General features: G+C 41.7%; 1 protein-coding gene across 1 annotated transcript; it reads left to right on the top strand.

Annotated features, from left to right (window-relative positions):
• The first annotated feature begins 11,416 nt into the window (after positions 1-11,416).
• LOC108148915 (protein fork head) lies at positions 11,417-14,730 on the top strand. Its single transcript, XM_017276231.2, is given in 1 exon segment — positions 11,417-14,730. A coding segment is annotated over 1 exon segment (2,112 nt). The 5' UTR covers positions 11,417-12,054; the 3' UTR covers positions 14,167-14,730.
• Positions 14,731-15,170: the final 440 nt, after the last annotated feature.

Genomic DNA, 15,170 nt, shown 5'->3' with positions numbered 1-15,170 from the left:
AAACTTTAAAGTTCTTAAACCATTCTAAACTTAAATATAATTTGTTTTAAACAAATATTTCACATTAATTAAACTAATTTAATATTAAATCATGCAGTTTAAGATGTATTAAATTTTAATTGGATTCAATAGCCAGATATTTATATTTATAATTCCATTTTTTATCAGTGGAGGGTTGAATGGGTGGCATGTTAACAATTGAGGGTCACGTGTCGGTGGGGGTGGAAATGGGAATGGGAAGGGGTAGTTTTGAAACTTGGAACGACCTTACTTCTTCCACCAGCCAAAAGTTTGGCTTAGGGATTAGCCGCAGCTCAGAATCATCAGCGTGTTGGGCTGGTGGTTTCTCCATTGTGTTTGCCCTGTAACAGTTACATTTTGCACCCGGCAAGCCGCCTAATGAAAGCAAATCTCCGCATTAATTTCAAACGAATTTGTTTTGATGCCGTGATAAGCCGCCAACCGACGACGTCATCATCTGGAAGGGAAGATGAAAATCCCGGCAACGCTTGCCATTTGGCCAGATCCCACTGAGTCCGCCCAACTTGGACCGTTTTGATTTCTGTCAATAGCCCGGCGGGCTGGCTCTTGAGCGGCGAGACGCTCAACTTTGCCATCGAATGGTAGTGAATTTTGCAATACGCCCGAGGGGATCCTGCTTGGAAGTCCACTCCACTTACACACACTTACACACACACTGGCACACCACTCACGCACAAACACGCGCGCGCTTTGCATTACAATTGACGAACTGGCACGCCCACCCCCTCGACCTACGCCCACGGCATGCTACAGTTATTAACCTCAGCTTACACTTAGCTACAAAGGAAATTTATTTAAATTTTAGGTTGTGTGTTTTTTTCAGGGATTTTTTGGGGGCTGGGGAACCATATCATATAAACCTAGTAATATATCAAACTTTTTAAGTTTATAGATTAGAAGAGATTTATATGTTTGATAACAATTAACAAACCATTACAAGCAGTCAAATTTTTTGTTACAAATTTTTTTTTGATTGACTACACATTTTTCCGTGATAGCTAGTTTCTCCTAAGATGTTTAGGTCATAACATTCATCTCTGAAAAAGAGAGGGCTGAATAAAAGTTTATTTATACCAAATCCAAATGCTTTATAGTTCTATATTCAAAATAGAAATCTAATTTTTTGTATAAATAAAAGACTTTTGAATAATTTTTTATTGTTTATTATAATTGTTTGTATTAGAAAGATAAATATTAAATATCTGTATGTCAACCCTTATAATTCTCACCTTATTTACTTTTTATTCACTGCCTTGAATTCGTGTTTGCCAGTGTAGTTTGGCCTGCGGCTAGGTAGTGTAATTAAAGTAGTTGCGGTTCATTGTAATGATGTCGATGATGATGCCGATGATTATGATGACCTGCACTTGTCGTGAAGCACCAGCTCTGCTGGCCTGGGAATCTATTTGTACATCCCTTTGCATGTCCTGGCACTTGTCTTTTTATAGTAAAGTACATCCGCCGCGTGCTCTGCACGTGAGCTCCCATGATAATGATCTCACATGCAACATGGCCAGTGGCCAAAGTGTGGGATATAGTCTCCTCTTCATCGACTAAACACTCATCATCAGAGCCCCATTATGGTATGGCTAAATTATTTATTGTCATCGAATTTATATATGCCAATGGGTTATTGTCTCTGCATCTGGGTACTGCGACTCAATGTCAAGATTAATCGCCAGCTGTGGAGGACAGGTAACATCAGCTAGCCAGCGAATCGAGCCAGACAAGGAGTCAGACTTCTATATAACAATGAAATATTGAGCTGCCGAGCGAGGGAAAAACAATAATAAAAAAAATTTCAAGTTCGGCAGCTTGTCAAGTGGCACTTGTCGTCAGTTGAACGTCACGGCGTTCGGGCACTTTGTCAATTCAAGTGAAATTTTTATTAATTTCGTTTTTAAACTGCACCTCACACACACACGATTGTGCATATAGTATATTAAAAGGTTCTTGCTGCACGTTCTCATCAATGGCACCCATTTAGTTGTTGTTTAATGCTAACAAATTGCCGGCGATTCGTCAGCGGGCAGTTCCCGAAAAACCATCTCATTTCGATTTGGCGGTCCCTTTGTTCCCCGTGTGACCTGTATCCTTAATTCAGTGCTGACCGATCTCTTCTTTGGCTAAGATCAAGATCTGTTCTGGGCCCTTGCTTTGTTGCCAATTGACAGTTGTAAATGTTTGTTGTAAATTGTGCTTTAAAGGTGCTAATAGAGTGCCACCGCCGTGCGCGTTTTCCCAACTTCTTCGTTTTGTTTTATGTTTTATGTTTTCTGTCTCGATTCTTTATTTTTTTTACTCTTTTTTGATTTTTGATTGAGTTGCCCAACAGAAAAATCAATGAACTCTGTTGCTGCTGGACACAAGATACCATACCACACCATCTTTTTATGATGCTTTTGGCTGGGCTATCTCTTTGATTTCGCACCGACCGAGTGAATCACAAGAACTTCACACCAGTATTCTGGGGGACTTCGGGACTTTGGGACTGGTGGCTTGGGGCAGCAATCAAATCAACGGCTGCTGCAGTAGCTGTCAAGTGCAAACTATTTATGAAGTGTTGTGCTCCACCGCCCGGCGAACTTTGTTTGCCTAGCAAATTATTGTGGCCGGCAATAAAAGTCATGGGCCTTAAGTGCCACTTGATTTTTAGCGAAACGAAAATTTGCATCCTGATATTTCAATCTTTCGTTTCTACCTTATTGATTGATTTCCTTAAAATGTTTTAAGAAATGTAAGTAATTTTATTTAATTTTTGTCTTAAATAACTGTATTTTACCTAATTAACATTTAATTATCATAAAGTATAATATAAAATACTTGTTTGTTTACTTTAAGGTTGTGTCTTTACTTTTACTGATTTCTTTAAAATATTTTAATAGCTGTACTTTAGTTTTTGAATATGTTAGGACTTTTTGTTTCAGTCTATAACTTAATGCAAAATAAATTACAGTTCAAAATTATATATAAAATAATTACTTCAGTTTTTCACCTTTCTAGTTTTCTATCTTATCAAATCGATAACTTATATTAAAATAATAAATAATAAACCTTCAGAGTACCAGTTTCGCTCAGTAGTTATTCCTTGAGTTTCCCTCCCTTTCACTTATCGATTGATTTAAACTTTCGGTTTTGCCGGGCTCTTGGCTCCTGGGCTATTTGCTCTGGATGTCATTGACTTTGTAGCTTTGACTTTGGTGCAGCCAAGTGTAACAATTATGGGCAGCAGTGACAAGGAAAGCAAACATAACTCCCGTGCCGGAAAGGTGCCACACATACATGTTTCCCTTATTGCACCAAATTAATGTAACAATTTTGGCCTTTATTAAATTAACGCTTTTTGCCGATTGCTGCGTCATCTTACAGGACGATGAGAGGTTGGAGGTGGCTATCCTGTTTCAGCCCGTTATGCGTTATGCGTTATGCGTCGAAGGATGTGCCTTTACCGACACACAACAACCACAGATATAGAGAGAGAGTGGAAGCACAGAGACAGCTCGGGCTAACAAGGGTGCCGCATGTCCAATGTCCAGTTGAAATGCCAATGACTTGCCATTTTCGATGGCACTTGGCACGTCAGCGGCCCGTCACGTCATGCGTACCAGGCTAAAAACCGAAACCGAAAAAAACCAAAAAAACTAAGTAGAGTCAGTTATGAATCCATGGACCAACTATATCCTAAATTCTCTTATCAATCGCCATCGATGGATGGATGGATGGACCACACACGAAGCAGCGGCGCTGCATTTAACAACTCCATGGCACATCACACGTTTCTTATCAGCCAAGGGAACCGCCAAACCAGATGGCAACGACCAAAGTCCAACGACCAAGATGACGATGATCGTGATGACTCTTACAAAACGATGAAGACAAGCCATGGAGCTCTGGGACTGACTTTTGGCTGCTCGTTGGATGCGCACGCATCATCGGGTAAGCGCCACTTATGTCACTTGTGCCGTTGATGTAGAGATGTAGAGATGGAGCCTCCAATGGAGCACACGAGCACTCACCACATGCAGCTCCAACTCCAACTACAACTCCAACTTCGGGTTCCAGTCGCAGCTTCAGGTTCTACACAGAGAAAATAATAATAAATTTATAGCAATTTGATATTTCATCAAGGAGAAATCAAGAGAAATCCATTGCTATTTCCTATAACACCATGTATTTTATTAATATTTTGTAAGAAAAATAGATATCAAAAGATATAACTTCCATATAAGATGCATTTGTTTGTATTTCAAATTAATTTTCATATTACTTTGTATCAGACCCTTTTCCAAATTTTAATTGTCACTAAAACAATCAGAGTTTATATTTAAATCAAATTAACTTTTTTGTTTACTTTATCAAATAAATATCAAAGGTAAAAACTTTGATGTAAGATTTGATACTTTTTTAATATTTAATTAGTATCTTCGTAAACGAAGTAGCAGACAGTCTTCTGATTATATAAGTTATTAATTTATTTTAACTGACACAATTTAAATCACAGTATAGGTAATTCCTTTATTGTCTTAAACTTTTCTACAAGACAAAATCTAGTATCTATATCTTTTGCGAGTTAAATGTTGAGATTTTTTTGTGGTAGATAAAAATTTAAGTTGCAATTAACTAAGAGAACATTAAGCAAATTTTTTTCCAGTGCAGCTCCAGTTTGTGCTATGTCGATGCTGGTGGTGCTGCTGTTATTGTTGCTGGTGTTGCTACTTCATAATGTGCTGGGTCTTGATGGGATTAACACAAACGGCCAACACATCTCAAGCATCTAAAGCTGTGTGCCAGTTTGGTTTTTTTACTTTTTCGTTTTTACGCAGTCATCACCATGATCAACAGCCATGGGACGGGTGCTCTTCAGGTCTCCATCTCCATCCCCATCTCCATCTCCATCTCCAATTCCAACTTCAACTCCAAAGCTATAGTCTGCTTCGAAGTCCTAAAGCTGGGACCCTCCGATCACTGCGATCTCTGCGATCTGTCTGCCTTGGCTGAAGAGCTAATTTTCATGTCAGCCGGGGCAACAGTTTATGAATGATAGCCAGAAAATGCCAAACCGGTATTCAAATTGTATTTATTTTATTATTTACCGATGCCATTGCTTAAATCTCGTTGTAAATTGATTAATGCGCGGGGACTATCGCCACTGGACATCGGTTGTCATTGTTTTCGGAAGTAATTAAGACCCAATCGGACGGTGGGCTGAGTAAATAAAACTCCAATCATATTTGCTTTGGCGTTTCGACACTCCAAAAATCACAACGCCGCCACCGCGATAAGTCGGTTCCAGTTTTGGTTTCAGATACAGTTTCAGTTTCAGTTTCAGTTCCCGAAGTGGACGCCACCCATAAACTATCATCTATCTGCGATAGGGGGCCACAGAGTTTGTAAATCAATAAACTACCGAAAAGTTCGGGGCTTACCGCCTTACCGCCCCCTAAATACGCCCAACCATCCATCCATATCCCACAACCGATGTGACATATTCCGCTCTACAACAATTAATTGAATTGTTTGCACGGACATGTGTAGATACAAATGTATCTCTGTCGGCTGTATCTGTATCTGTAAATGTATCTGCAGCTGTAGCTGTTTTTGTATCTTGAGCTTGGAGCTTCGTGTGAACATGGCCACTCAATAACGCGGCAGCACGATAACAATAATTTTTTCGACAATTTGACAGCTTTTCGGCTGCCGCAACGCTCGTCATTGAGTTTTCGTGAGGCTTCTGGGCCCAGGCTCAGACCGTAACATATTGTTAGATAGATAGGTAGATATGTTAGGTAGATAAAAAACACACAAATTTTTTTTCTTGGGCTTTATAAAACCGGCAGCAGTCTCGTTGTCGCCACTGGCGTACTACCATACAATGCCCAATGCCCAAACGCTGGAAAGTTAATTTTTCAGGCAACGAATAAATAATTAGCAGCCATGTGCTAAGTTCCATGAGTATTTTGAGAGGAGCGGACGGCAACAAATCTCGCGATGAACAAAACATTCTTTCGCATGATCAATTTGGGCGGCGATGCTGGTGGTGGTGGTCATTCTCGAAATCGCCTCTGTAGTTTGGGGTTGCATAAACAGGTTTGGCGGGTGAAAACCGGTTCCGGGGTCCTAATTAATCAATTAAGCGACTCCAATCGATTTAAGCCAAAAATTAATTTGTTTGGAAAATTACTTAAAAAGCGAATAAAAGGCAAGTTAAAATTGCATATACATTTTAAGTCAATAAATTTAGAAAATTGGTTGAAATTAATTTTATTTGGACAAATACGTAGGTCCTTTTAAAAAAAGGTTCAAAATCAATAAAATTAAAGAAATAGATAAAGTTTAAGTTTCCTGTTTCCTATTTTAATGTTAATTAAAAATTACTTGCCAACATTAAACTTATAATATTTTTCTCAGGATTTTAAATGGTATAAATAACAATGTTTAAAATTGTATATTTAACTATATGAACGAAAGAATTCAAAACATTTTTAAAGTATTTTGGGGCAAAAGGTTAAAATCTAATAATCTTAATTTATAAGATTCTTAAATTTTAAGATTCTGTAAGTACGGTCTTTAATCGATTTAAAACCCTTATACCTTTATCGTTAAATTCCATGTTGCCATGCTGACCTCAATGTTTGGATTTTGGGGTAGGGGGCTCTTTCCTGCCTTCGGTCTTTTTTAATTAAAAGAATAGAATTCGCTGTTTTCTTGGGGCCAGAGGAAATAAGGTCGCCAGGGCCTTAATGGCGCTGCTTTCCCGTGTTTGCACAAAGATAAAAACCAGAAACTTTATAGCCGAGACCGCAGCGAAATACTATAGATAAAAATGGAAATAATCAAGCAAAAGCGCGACTAGGCTGTGATTTATGCGATATCGTAGTGGCTCCGATAAGGCACGCACCCCGAAATGCGCCAAATTCCCTCAACTTAACTCAACTCGACTCGACTTGAAAAACTGCATCGTCTTTAGCGCCTTTTGAAAGTGCAGTTTCGAGTGCAAACAGTACGAGGAAAATGTGAATCACGATGACGAAAACGACGACGACGACGACGGCTGACGCGCCAAAAACTGATAAGACAACAAAGAAAATCACATGTGAAAGTAAGGGAAATGGAAAATCTTTAGGCGGCGAAAAGGTGCGCTGCCAGATAAATTGTGAAACGGAAATGAAACACCTACGCAAATAGTGCAGGCGATGTGCAGACACAGCCGCAAACAAGCAACATCCTAATTTAGATAAGAGCCGCCAGTTGAGTCCATTCCCCGAGTTTTATAGCCCCGAAGAAAGTAATACAATCCACATTCCACCGCGATCCTTAAACCTAATTAACGCAGCGTCCCTTTTTCGACCCGATTGCTCTAGTTTCGCTGTCACCTTTGGGTTAGGTATACTAAGTACTGTATATATATATATATAGAGCATAGTATCGGATGCTGGACTGCCGGGATGCGGTTCTGCCGGGCCATAAAATTGGCATTGTTTTCTACGGTAAACACGCGCGCAATGCGGTCGTAAAACAAAAGACGCTTTTATGGTAACGCTCATTAAGGCACACGCAGTACAAAGACCTATCTACAGATACATATACAAATGCACACGCAGCCACAGAGATACGGATACCAATTCATAGACCCATGGAGAAATACCCGGCAGATACACCTCAAATTCTCAATGCCCAATAAAACTCTGCAAATGAAAATTAAACATAAGAATCGGAAGAGAATAATATTTTTCTTATCTTAAACAACAATATGTTGTTTGCTTTTGAAATTGTTTTAATTTGCGGAATGTAGTTTACGTATTATAAAATATAAAATATATATTAGTTTGGAAAGTATTTAAGTCTCAATTTAAAAGATTGAGTAGCTCGTATTTATTTAATCATTTTATTCAATACACTTAAAACTAATATTATAATAAGAACAATATCCGATGAAGTTCTAAATAGAATTGAATATAATACGATTCTTTGCTATGTTGTTTCTGAAAAAAAGAAATCATGTAACGTAAAAGTATTTAAGAAAATAATGAAGGCACGAAATCAACAAAGAACAAATATTCTACCATTAAAACTTACTTTTATCTAATCAATATTATGGAAATGTTGATACCAATCAATTTTAAAACTTACTTCTCTCTGTTAAATTAATGAATCAATAATTAGTAAAAAATACGGCTCTTTTTAAAGATTTAACTGCTAACCAAAACCGGCTTAACAACACATGTGGTTTTTAAATGAGATAAACAAAATATTGCCAGTTTTTTTATTAATGGAAAATCCCACCTTCTTTTTGCATTTCTTATTTAATGTTTAATGAGTAGCATAATTTAATTATACCAAAAAAAAACTCTTAACGTTGAGTTTTCACAGAACGACTGCAAGATCTCGATTTGTTTTAACTGCATATTAGAACATTGTGATCATTTGCTGTTGTTGCAAACGATTAAATAATCTCTAATAAGCCCCAATAATTGGGTAAAACAAAAAAAAAAAAAAATACAAAACAAATAAAACAGCGAAAAATCGTTTAAACGACATTGATGCTCGTCGACCGATGTCCGATTTCCAATGTGCGATGGTCTGGTATTTTAATTTGTGTGAAAATATTGTACAAACAAATAAATCAACAATAGCAAATAATAACAATAAAAATAAATATTATACATATTATGGCCATACACCGATATAGATACGTCATCTATCTGAGAAATGTTGGTCAAATGCTTTGATAGATATATGTGTTTTCGTAAAGTCATTGCCACACGGCGCATGCGTCACACAAAAACGCTTAAAACAAACAGAAAGCGCATTTTAAAGCCATATCAACAGCAACAAAATCAAAACAACAGCGGGAAAAAAGTGGAAGAGCAAATACTATCCATAAATATCCATTTTGGGTATGCATGTAGGTGTTTTTTCGGGGTGGGCGCCAAACAATTGAAACTAATTAAAAAGTTTGAGCAGGGCTTAGAGCCGAGAGCAGCCGAACCAACTGAATCAAATCGTACCGCTGCAGAAACCCAACCGAAACGGCAACGGATCCGACCTACAGTGGCGCGCTTTTAAAGCAAATAAATAAATAGATAAATGACTAAAAGGTAAATAAATACACAATTTTTGGACTGCCTGGCATTACTATTTGCAGAGAGTCTACGCCAAAAAAAAGCACACACATTTGGATGCGCCCGCCCACACCGAACACAAACATTAATGAGCCAAAGCCACTTGAATTGCCTGTGAAATACAATAAAAATATTAAATATTTAAGCACATTACGGTTATTAGAAGTGCACATAAAGATTTAAGTACAAATGTGTGCTCAGTCGCCAAAAGTGTTTGGTGTTTAATGATCACAATGATGGGATATAGATATCCGAATGGCAGGGCATACAAAGTTGAAGGCAGCTAATTATGGAGAGTTTTGGGGTTCCTAAAAATTTACTGTGATTTTTAAAGTGAATCATCTTTATAAGCTTGTTTTAAGTAATAGTAAAATAATAATAATCATGATGATGGAATACATGTAGTTAGCCAAATGGCCAAAGCTGAAAATTTGGTATAAATTTGGGATTCCTGAAATTGATTGAGACTTTAAAGGCAATTGTTTCTGAATCATTTACATTTATCTTTTTACCTTATCTTAAAACTGATAATGAGAATGATGTAAAACGAAAGTGAATCATTACACGGTGATTTATCATGTGATTACTTATGTAAATCTATTTGAATATATTCAGCTCAATCTTTCTTAGCTTAAATACTCCTCAGAAATTGGATTTTATTTTCAGGAAGCGCAGTTTTTCAAAGATAAATACTACGAGCAATAAGTGACTGAAACTTGTATAATTCTATGACTAACTATTACTTTGGGTTAGTTGAACTCAACTGTACTCAGAAATACACATTTATAAAGGTATACATTTATTAAAATTAAATGAATATAGCCCAGTAAAGATGTTTCTAAACATTTAAATGAATTCATAGACCATGCGCCTAGATGTAGACTTTCAAAATGTGAGAGGAAATGGAATTGCTGCATTGACAAAACGAAACGTAATGCGGAAATTCCGCGCATTCCCTCCCACTCAGGTAGATCTTAATTGAGTAAAAACTTTCATTGAGAAACGAGACAATTGTTCGTTTATGGCCGTAATAATGAACCTGGCTCAGGACCACACACACACACAACCAAACACAAGCACACACAAATACGACACACACAGATACACAAATACACTTGGCCGGGCGAAAGGGTTAAGCGGAGAAGATGCACAATGAAAGGCGTCTGGTTTTATGGCCGAAATTAAAATGCGTTTTATCCGTGGCCATAAACGTGGAGATGCACGGTAGTAGTAGCAGTACCAGTACCAGGAAGTAACCGCCAGCACGCGCTATCAATGAACTGTTGATATTGCAGATTCTGGCAGGGTATTTCAGGTAGGATGTGGATGTGATGCAGTTAGTAGGTGAGGCTGAGGCTGAGGCTGAGATGATGAGCTGGTGTTGACCGCCCGCTGAAACTGGGTCACTTTCGCAATGACTTGCCAAAAAGGAGAACTGCGCTGCTGCCGGTCGCGATGCCTCGCCACGAATGCGAATGCGAATGGGAATGAATGAGAGTGACATTGGGAGTAACATACTATGCCTTAACCTCAGCACAAAAAAGCAGCCAAACGAACGCAAAAAACACTGACACACCACACACACACACACACACACACACATACACATTAAATGTCTTCTTTGGGAGCCAAGGTGGGCTTTTGGTTTCTCTGGCAAAACAAAGCGTTCGTCTCCAGAATCTATCTTTTATTTTTCCCTCAATTTTTTTTTTGTAATTTTATTTTCTTACATTCGGTTACTGAAAAGAGAGCGAGCGATTATTGATCGCATTAGGGAAAATCGTTAACTGTAACATGGCGTCGCTCAGCATTAGCCAATGTATTTGTATCTGTATCTCTGCCAGCTCTATCTGTATTTGTATCTGTATCTGTATCTGTAGCCGTATCCGTATCTTTTAAGGGTGTGTGAGTGGAGGGCGTTGCTCGCTGGCTGACGCTGGCCACGCCCCCTGTTTTCGGTTTAGTTGCCTGGCAACCGGCCGTGCTCTGTTGATACAAGAGGCCGCTCGACCAATGCGCTTGCGTCGCCACAGCACTGTGTACGTAAGAGAACCCCTGAATTTCATTGGCAAAGCCGCCGGTCGAAAGTGGTGAGATGGCCTATCCACTGGGCCATTGGCGAGAACGAGTCGGTTGTTGTTGCTGCTGCTGCTGCCGCCGCAGTCGCTGCTTCGGTCGACGTCGCTGCCAGCGCAGACACTTGAGCGCGGCTCGAACAATATTTGTTGGCAGCAAGCGCAAGCCAAATAGTAGACAAGCGTTCCCCTCTGCAAACAGTCACATTCAAGAGCTCAAGCCAAAGAGACACTCGAGCGGACCAACAGCACCAGCAGCAGCCGCAGCAGCAATAGCAGCAGCCGCAGCAGCAGCAGCAACATCAGCAACATCAGCAACAGCAGCAACATTAGCAACAGCAATCCAGCTGCAGCTCCCAATTCCAATTCCCAGCTTCAGACTTCAGTTAAATATCCACGTTCGTGCGTCGGTGTTTTGTGGCCGCGCCGTGCGGCAGACAACAAAAATAGAAAAGAAAATCAAATCAAATCAAATCAAATATATATAATCGCAAATAACAAATATAATATCTAAACTTTCGTTGAACCAGTGACAAGTGCTATATAAAATGCCAGAAAAATGCCAAACCTTTAAAGCAGTGTTAGTGCATTGATATTTGTTTGAATCGAATAACAAAAACAACAGAAGAAAAAACAACATAAAATACACGAACATTTTTTATTCATTTTTCGTTTTCAATAACGCGTTTGACACAAACGCGTTGCCTTTTTAAACGTTTGACCAGAGGGCAGCGCGTCCAAAAGCCGGCAACATAACGGCGCAACTATTGAACAGCTTTCTGAAGGGTAGCCCCCACCAGACCACCATTGACATCATGCAGAAGCTCTACGCGGAGCCGCCGCCCAGCAGTGCTCCGGTGAGCATGGCCAGTGGCCCTCCCTCGGGAGGGGGAGGGGGCGGAGGAGGAGGAGGAGGAGGAGGAGGAGGTGGTCCGCCACCGCCTAGCAACAACAATCCAAATCCCACCAGCAACGGAGGCAGCATGAGTCCGCTGGCCCGCTCCGCCTACACAATGAACAGCATGGGTCTGCCGGTGGGCGGCATGTCGTCCGTTTCCCCCCAAGCGGCGGCCACCTTCAGCTCCAGCGTCCTGGATTCCGCAGCGGCGGTGGCCAGCATGAGCGCCAGTATGAGTGCTAGTATGAGTGCTAGTATGAGTGCTAGCATGAATGCCAGCATGAATGGCAGCATGGGTGCGGCGGCGGCCATGAACTCGATGGGCGGCAACTGTATGACGCCCAGTTCGATGAGCTATGCCAGCATGGGATCGCCGCTGGGGAACATGGGCGGCTGCATGGCCATGTCGGCGGCGGGGCTGAGCGGCAGCTATGGAGCAATGCCGCCGGGCACGCGGGAAATGGAGACAGGCAGCCCCAATTCGCTGGGCAGATCACGGGTGGACAAGCCCACCACGTACAGGAGGAGCTACACGCATGCCAAGCCGCCGTACAGCTACATTTCGCTGATCACCATGGCCATACAGAACAATCCCACGCGGATGCTGACGCTGTCGGAGATCTACCAGTTCATCATGGACCTGTTTCCGTTCTACAGGCAGAACCAGCAGCGCTGGCAGAACTCCATCCGGCATTCGTTGAGCTTCAACGATTGCTTTGTGAAGATCCCGCGGACGCCGGACAAGCCGGGCAAGGGCTCCTTCTGGACGCTGCACCCGGACTCGGGCAACATGTTCGAGAACGGCTGCTATCTGAGGCGGCAGAAGCGCTTCAAGGACGAGAAGAAGGAGGCCATCCGGCAGCTGCACAAGAGTCCGTCGCACAGCAGCTTGGAGGCCACCAGTCCGGGTAAGAAGGACCACGAGGACTCGCACCACATGCACCATCACCATCACAGCCGGCTGGACCACCACCAGCACCACAAGGAGGCCCCCATTGCGGGTGTGAATGTGCTGAGTGCGGCGCACAGCAAGGATGCGGAGGCACTGGCCATGCTGCATGCCAATGCGGAGCTGTGCCTCAGCCAGCAGCCGCAGCACGTGCCCAGCCACCACCACCACCAGCACCACCAGCTGCAGCAGGAGGAGCTGTCCGCCATGATGGCCCAAAGGTGCCATCCGTCGCTGATCAGCGACTACCACTCGTCGATGCATCCGCTGAAGCAGGAGCCCTCCGGCTACACGCCCTCCAGCCACCCCTTCTCCATCAACCGCCTGCTGCCCACGGAGTCGAAGGCGGACATCAAGATGTACGACATGAGCCAGTACGCCGGCTACAACGCGCTCAGTCCGCTGACCAACTCACACGCTGCCTTAGGCCAGGACTCCTACTACCAGAGTCTCGGCTACCATGCGCCCGCCGGCACCACAAGCTTGTGACATCACCAATACCCGCTGGCTTAAGGACGCGCGGAGCAGATGCTGCGCTCGCAGCAGCAGCAGCAGCACCAGCAGCAGCAGCACTTGCAGCAGCAGCAGCACCAGCAGCAGCAACAGCACTTGCAACAGCAGCAGCTGCAGCAGCAACAGCAGCAGCAGCAGGCGGCGCAGCAACTGGCATCCGCTTCCAACACACCAGCAACATCAGCAGCAGCAGCATCAGCAGCAGCCAAGGCCAGCGGTAAAGCGGGCTCGGGATCGGGATCGGGATCAGGCTCCAGCTCCAACTACTCACAGAAACTGCAACATCAACAGCAGCAGCAGCAGCAGCAACAACAACAGCAACAGCAGGCCCAGCAGCAGCAGCAACACCAGCAACACCAGCAGCAGCAGCAATTGCTGCAGGAGCTGCAACAGGAGGACTCCTCGAACATCACCAGCGATCTGAGCGAGGAGCAACTGCAGCAACACCAGGCGGCACAGCAGCAGTTGTACAACAACTACCAGCAATATGCCGCAGCGGCTGGCTACCGAAACTGGAATCACAGCCTGGCTTTCAATGGGGCCGCCGCCCTGCAGAATCTGCTGTAGCTATAGCTGTAGCCATAGCGACCATGGCCAATTAGCGAGCGCAGGGCCAGTGGCTTTTAGGACCTGGTCGAGATCCTTTGAGCACGTGAGTTTCAGGCCGCGACTCGCTCTTGTACATATGCCTTTCCCTGAGTTCTCTGAGTTTCCCGAGTTCCCTGAGTTCCAGCCACAAAATAACAACCATTCAGTTCTGTTACCGGGGGTTTATACAGATATCGGTTAGTTAATCGACAGAAAAGCGAAAGAAAAAGTGATGTAGTTGTAAGCAGATGCAGCAGAACTTTTGTTAACATTTTTTACGTTTTGCTAACACAAAATAATAATTCCGTGCCATTTGTTTTCGTTGTTTCGAAACAAGCAATAACAATCAAAGCGGTTAAAACTACAAATTGAAACATTTTAAATGTAACACTGAGAGGTGAAGAGTGGGGATCGTGTGTAATGTTCTTTCAGAATGCAAAACCTAACTAAAACAGTCCCAAAAAGAGAGATACAAATACTATAATCCTTTATCCAAAGGCAAATCGCAATCGCAATCGAATTCGAATCGCAAATGATCAAAACCAAAAAGAAATCGAAAATCTAAATCATCAGCAGTCCAGCAACCAAAACACCCTAAGAATCTTCAAACTAAGCAAACTAAGCAAACAAAAATCTGGCCATGCAAAACGACATGTTTTTTTATTGAGTAGTTTATCAAATTCGCGTTTAAACATATATACATATATCGCAAAATCCCGCATTTCATTTACATTGTGTGTCTTCTGTTATTGTACGAATTCGTTAGTTTAAGACATTTTGTAAATAACCTATAAATAAATAAATTTAAGCAACACCCTCTCCCAAACAAAAAAAAAACTTAAAAACAAAACAACTTTTAACTAACTCGAGAATTAATCAAATTGTATGAAATTATGCCACACCACTTGAAAGTAAATATAATATAAATATAAATATTGTATAGCATTTAACATTTAATTAGCATAAATAATTAAAGCAAAACA

The sequence above is a fragment of the Drosophila elegans genome, unplaced genomic scaffold, assembly GCF_018152505.1.
Source record: "Drosophila elegans isolate 14027-0461.03 unplaced genomic scaffold, ASM1815250v1 contig_476, whole genome shotgun sequence".
NCBI classification, from domain to species: Eukaryota; Metazoa; Arthropoda; class Insecta; order Diptera; family Drosophilidae; genus Drosophila; species Drosophila elegans.
This window is presented reverse-complemented; position numbering and strand designations above follow the sequence as displayed.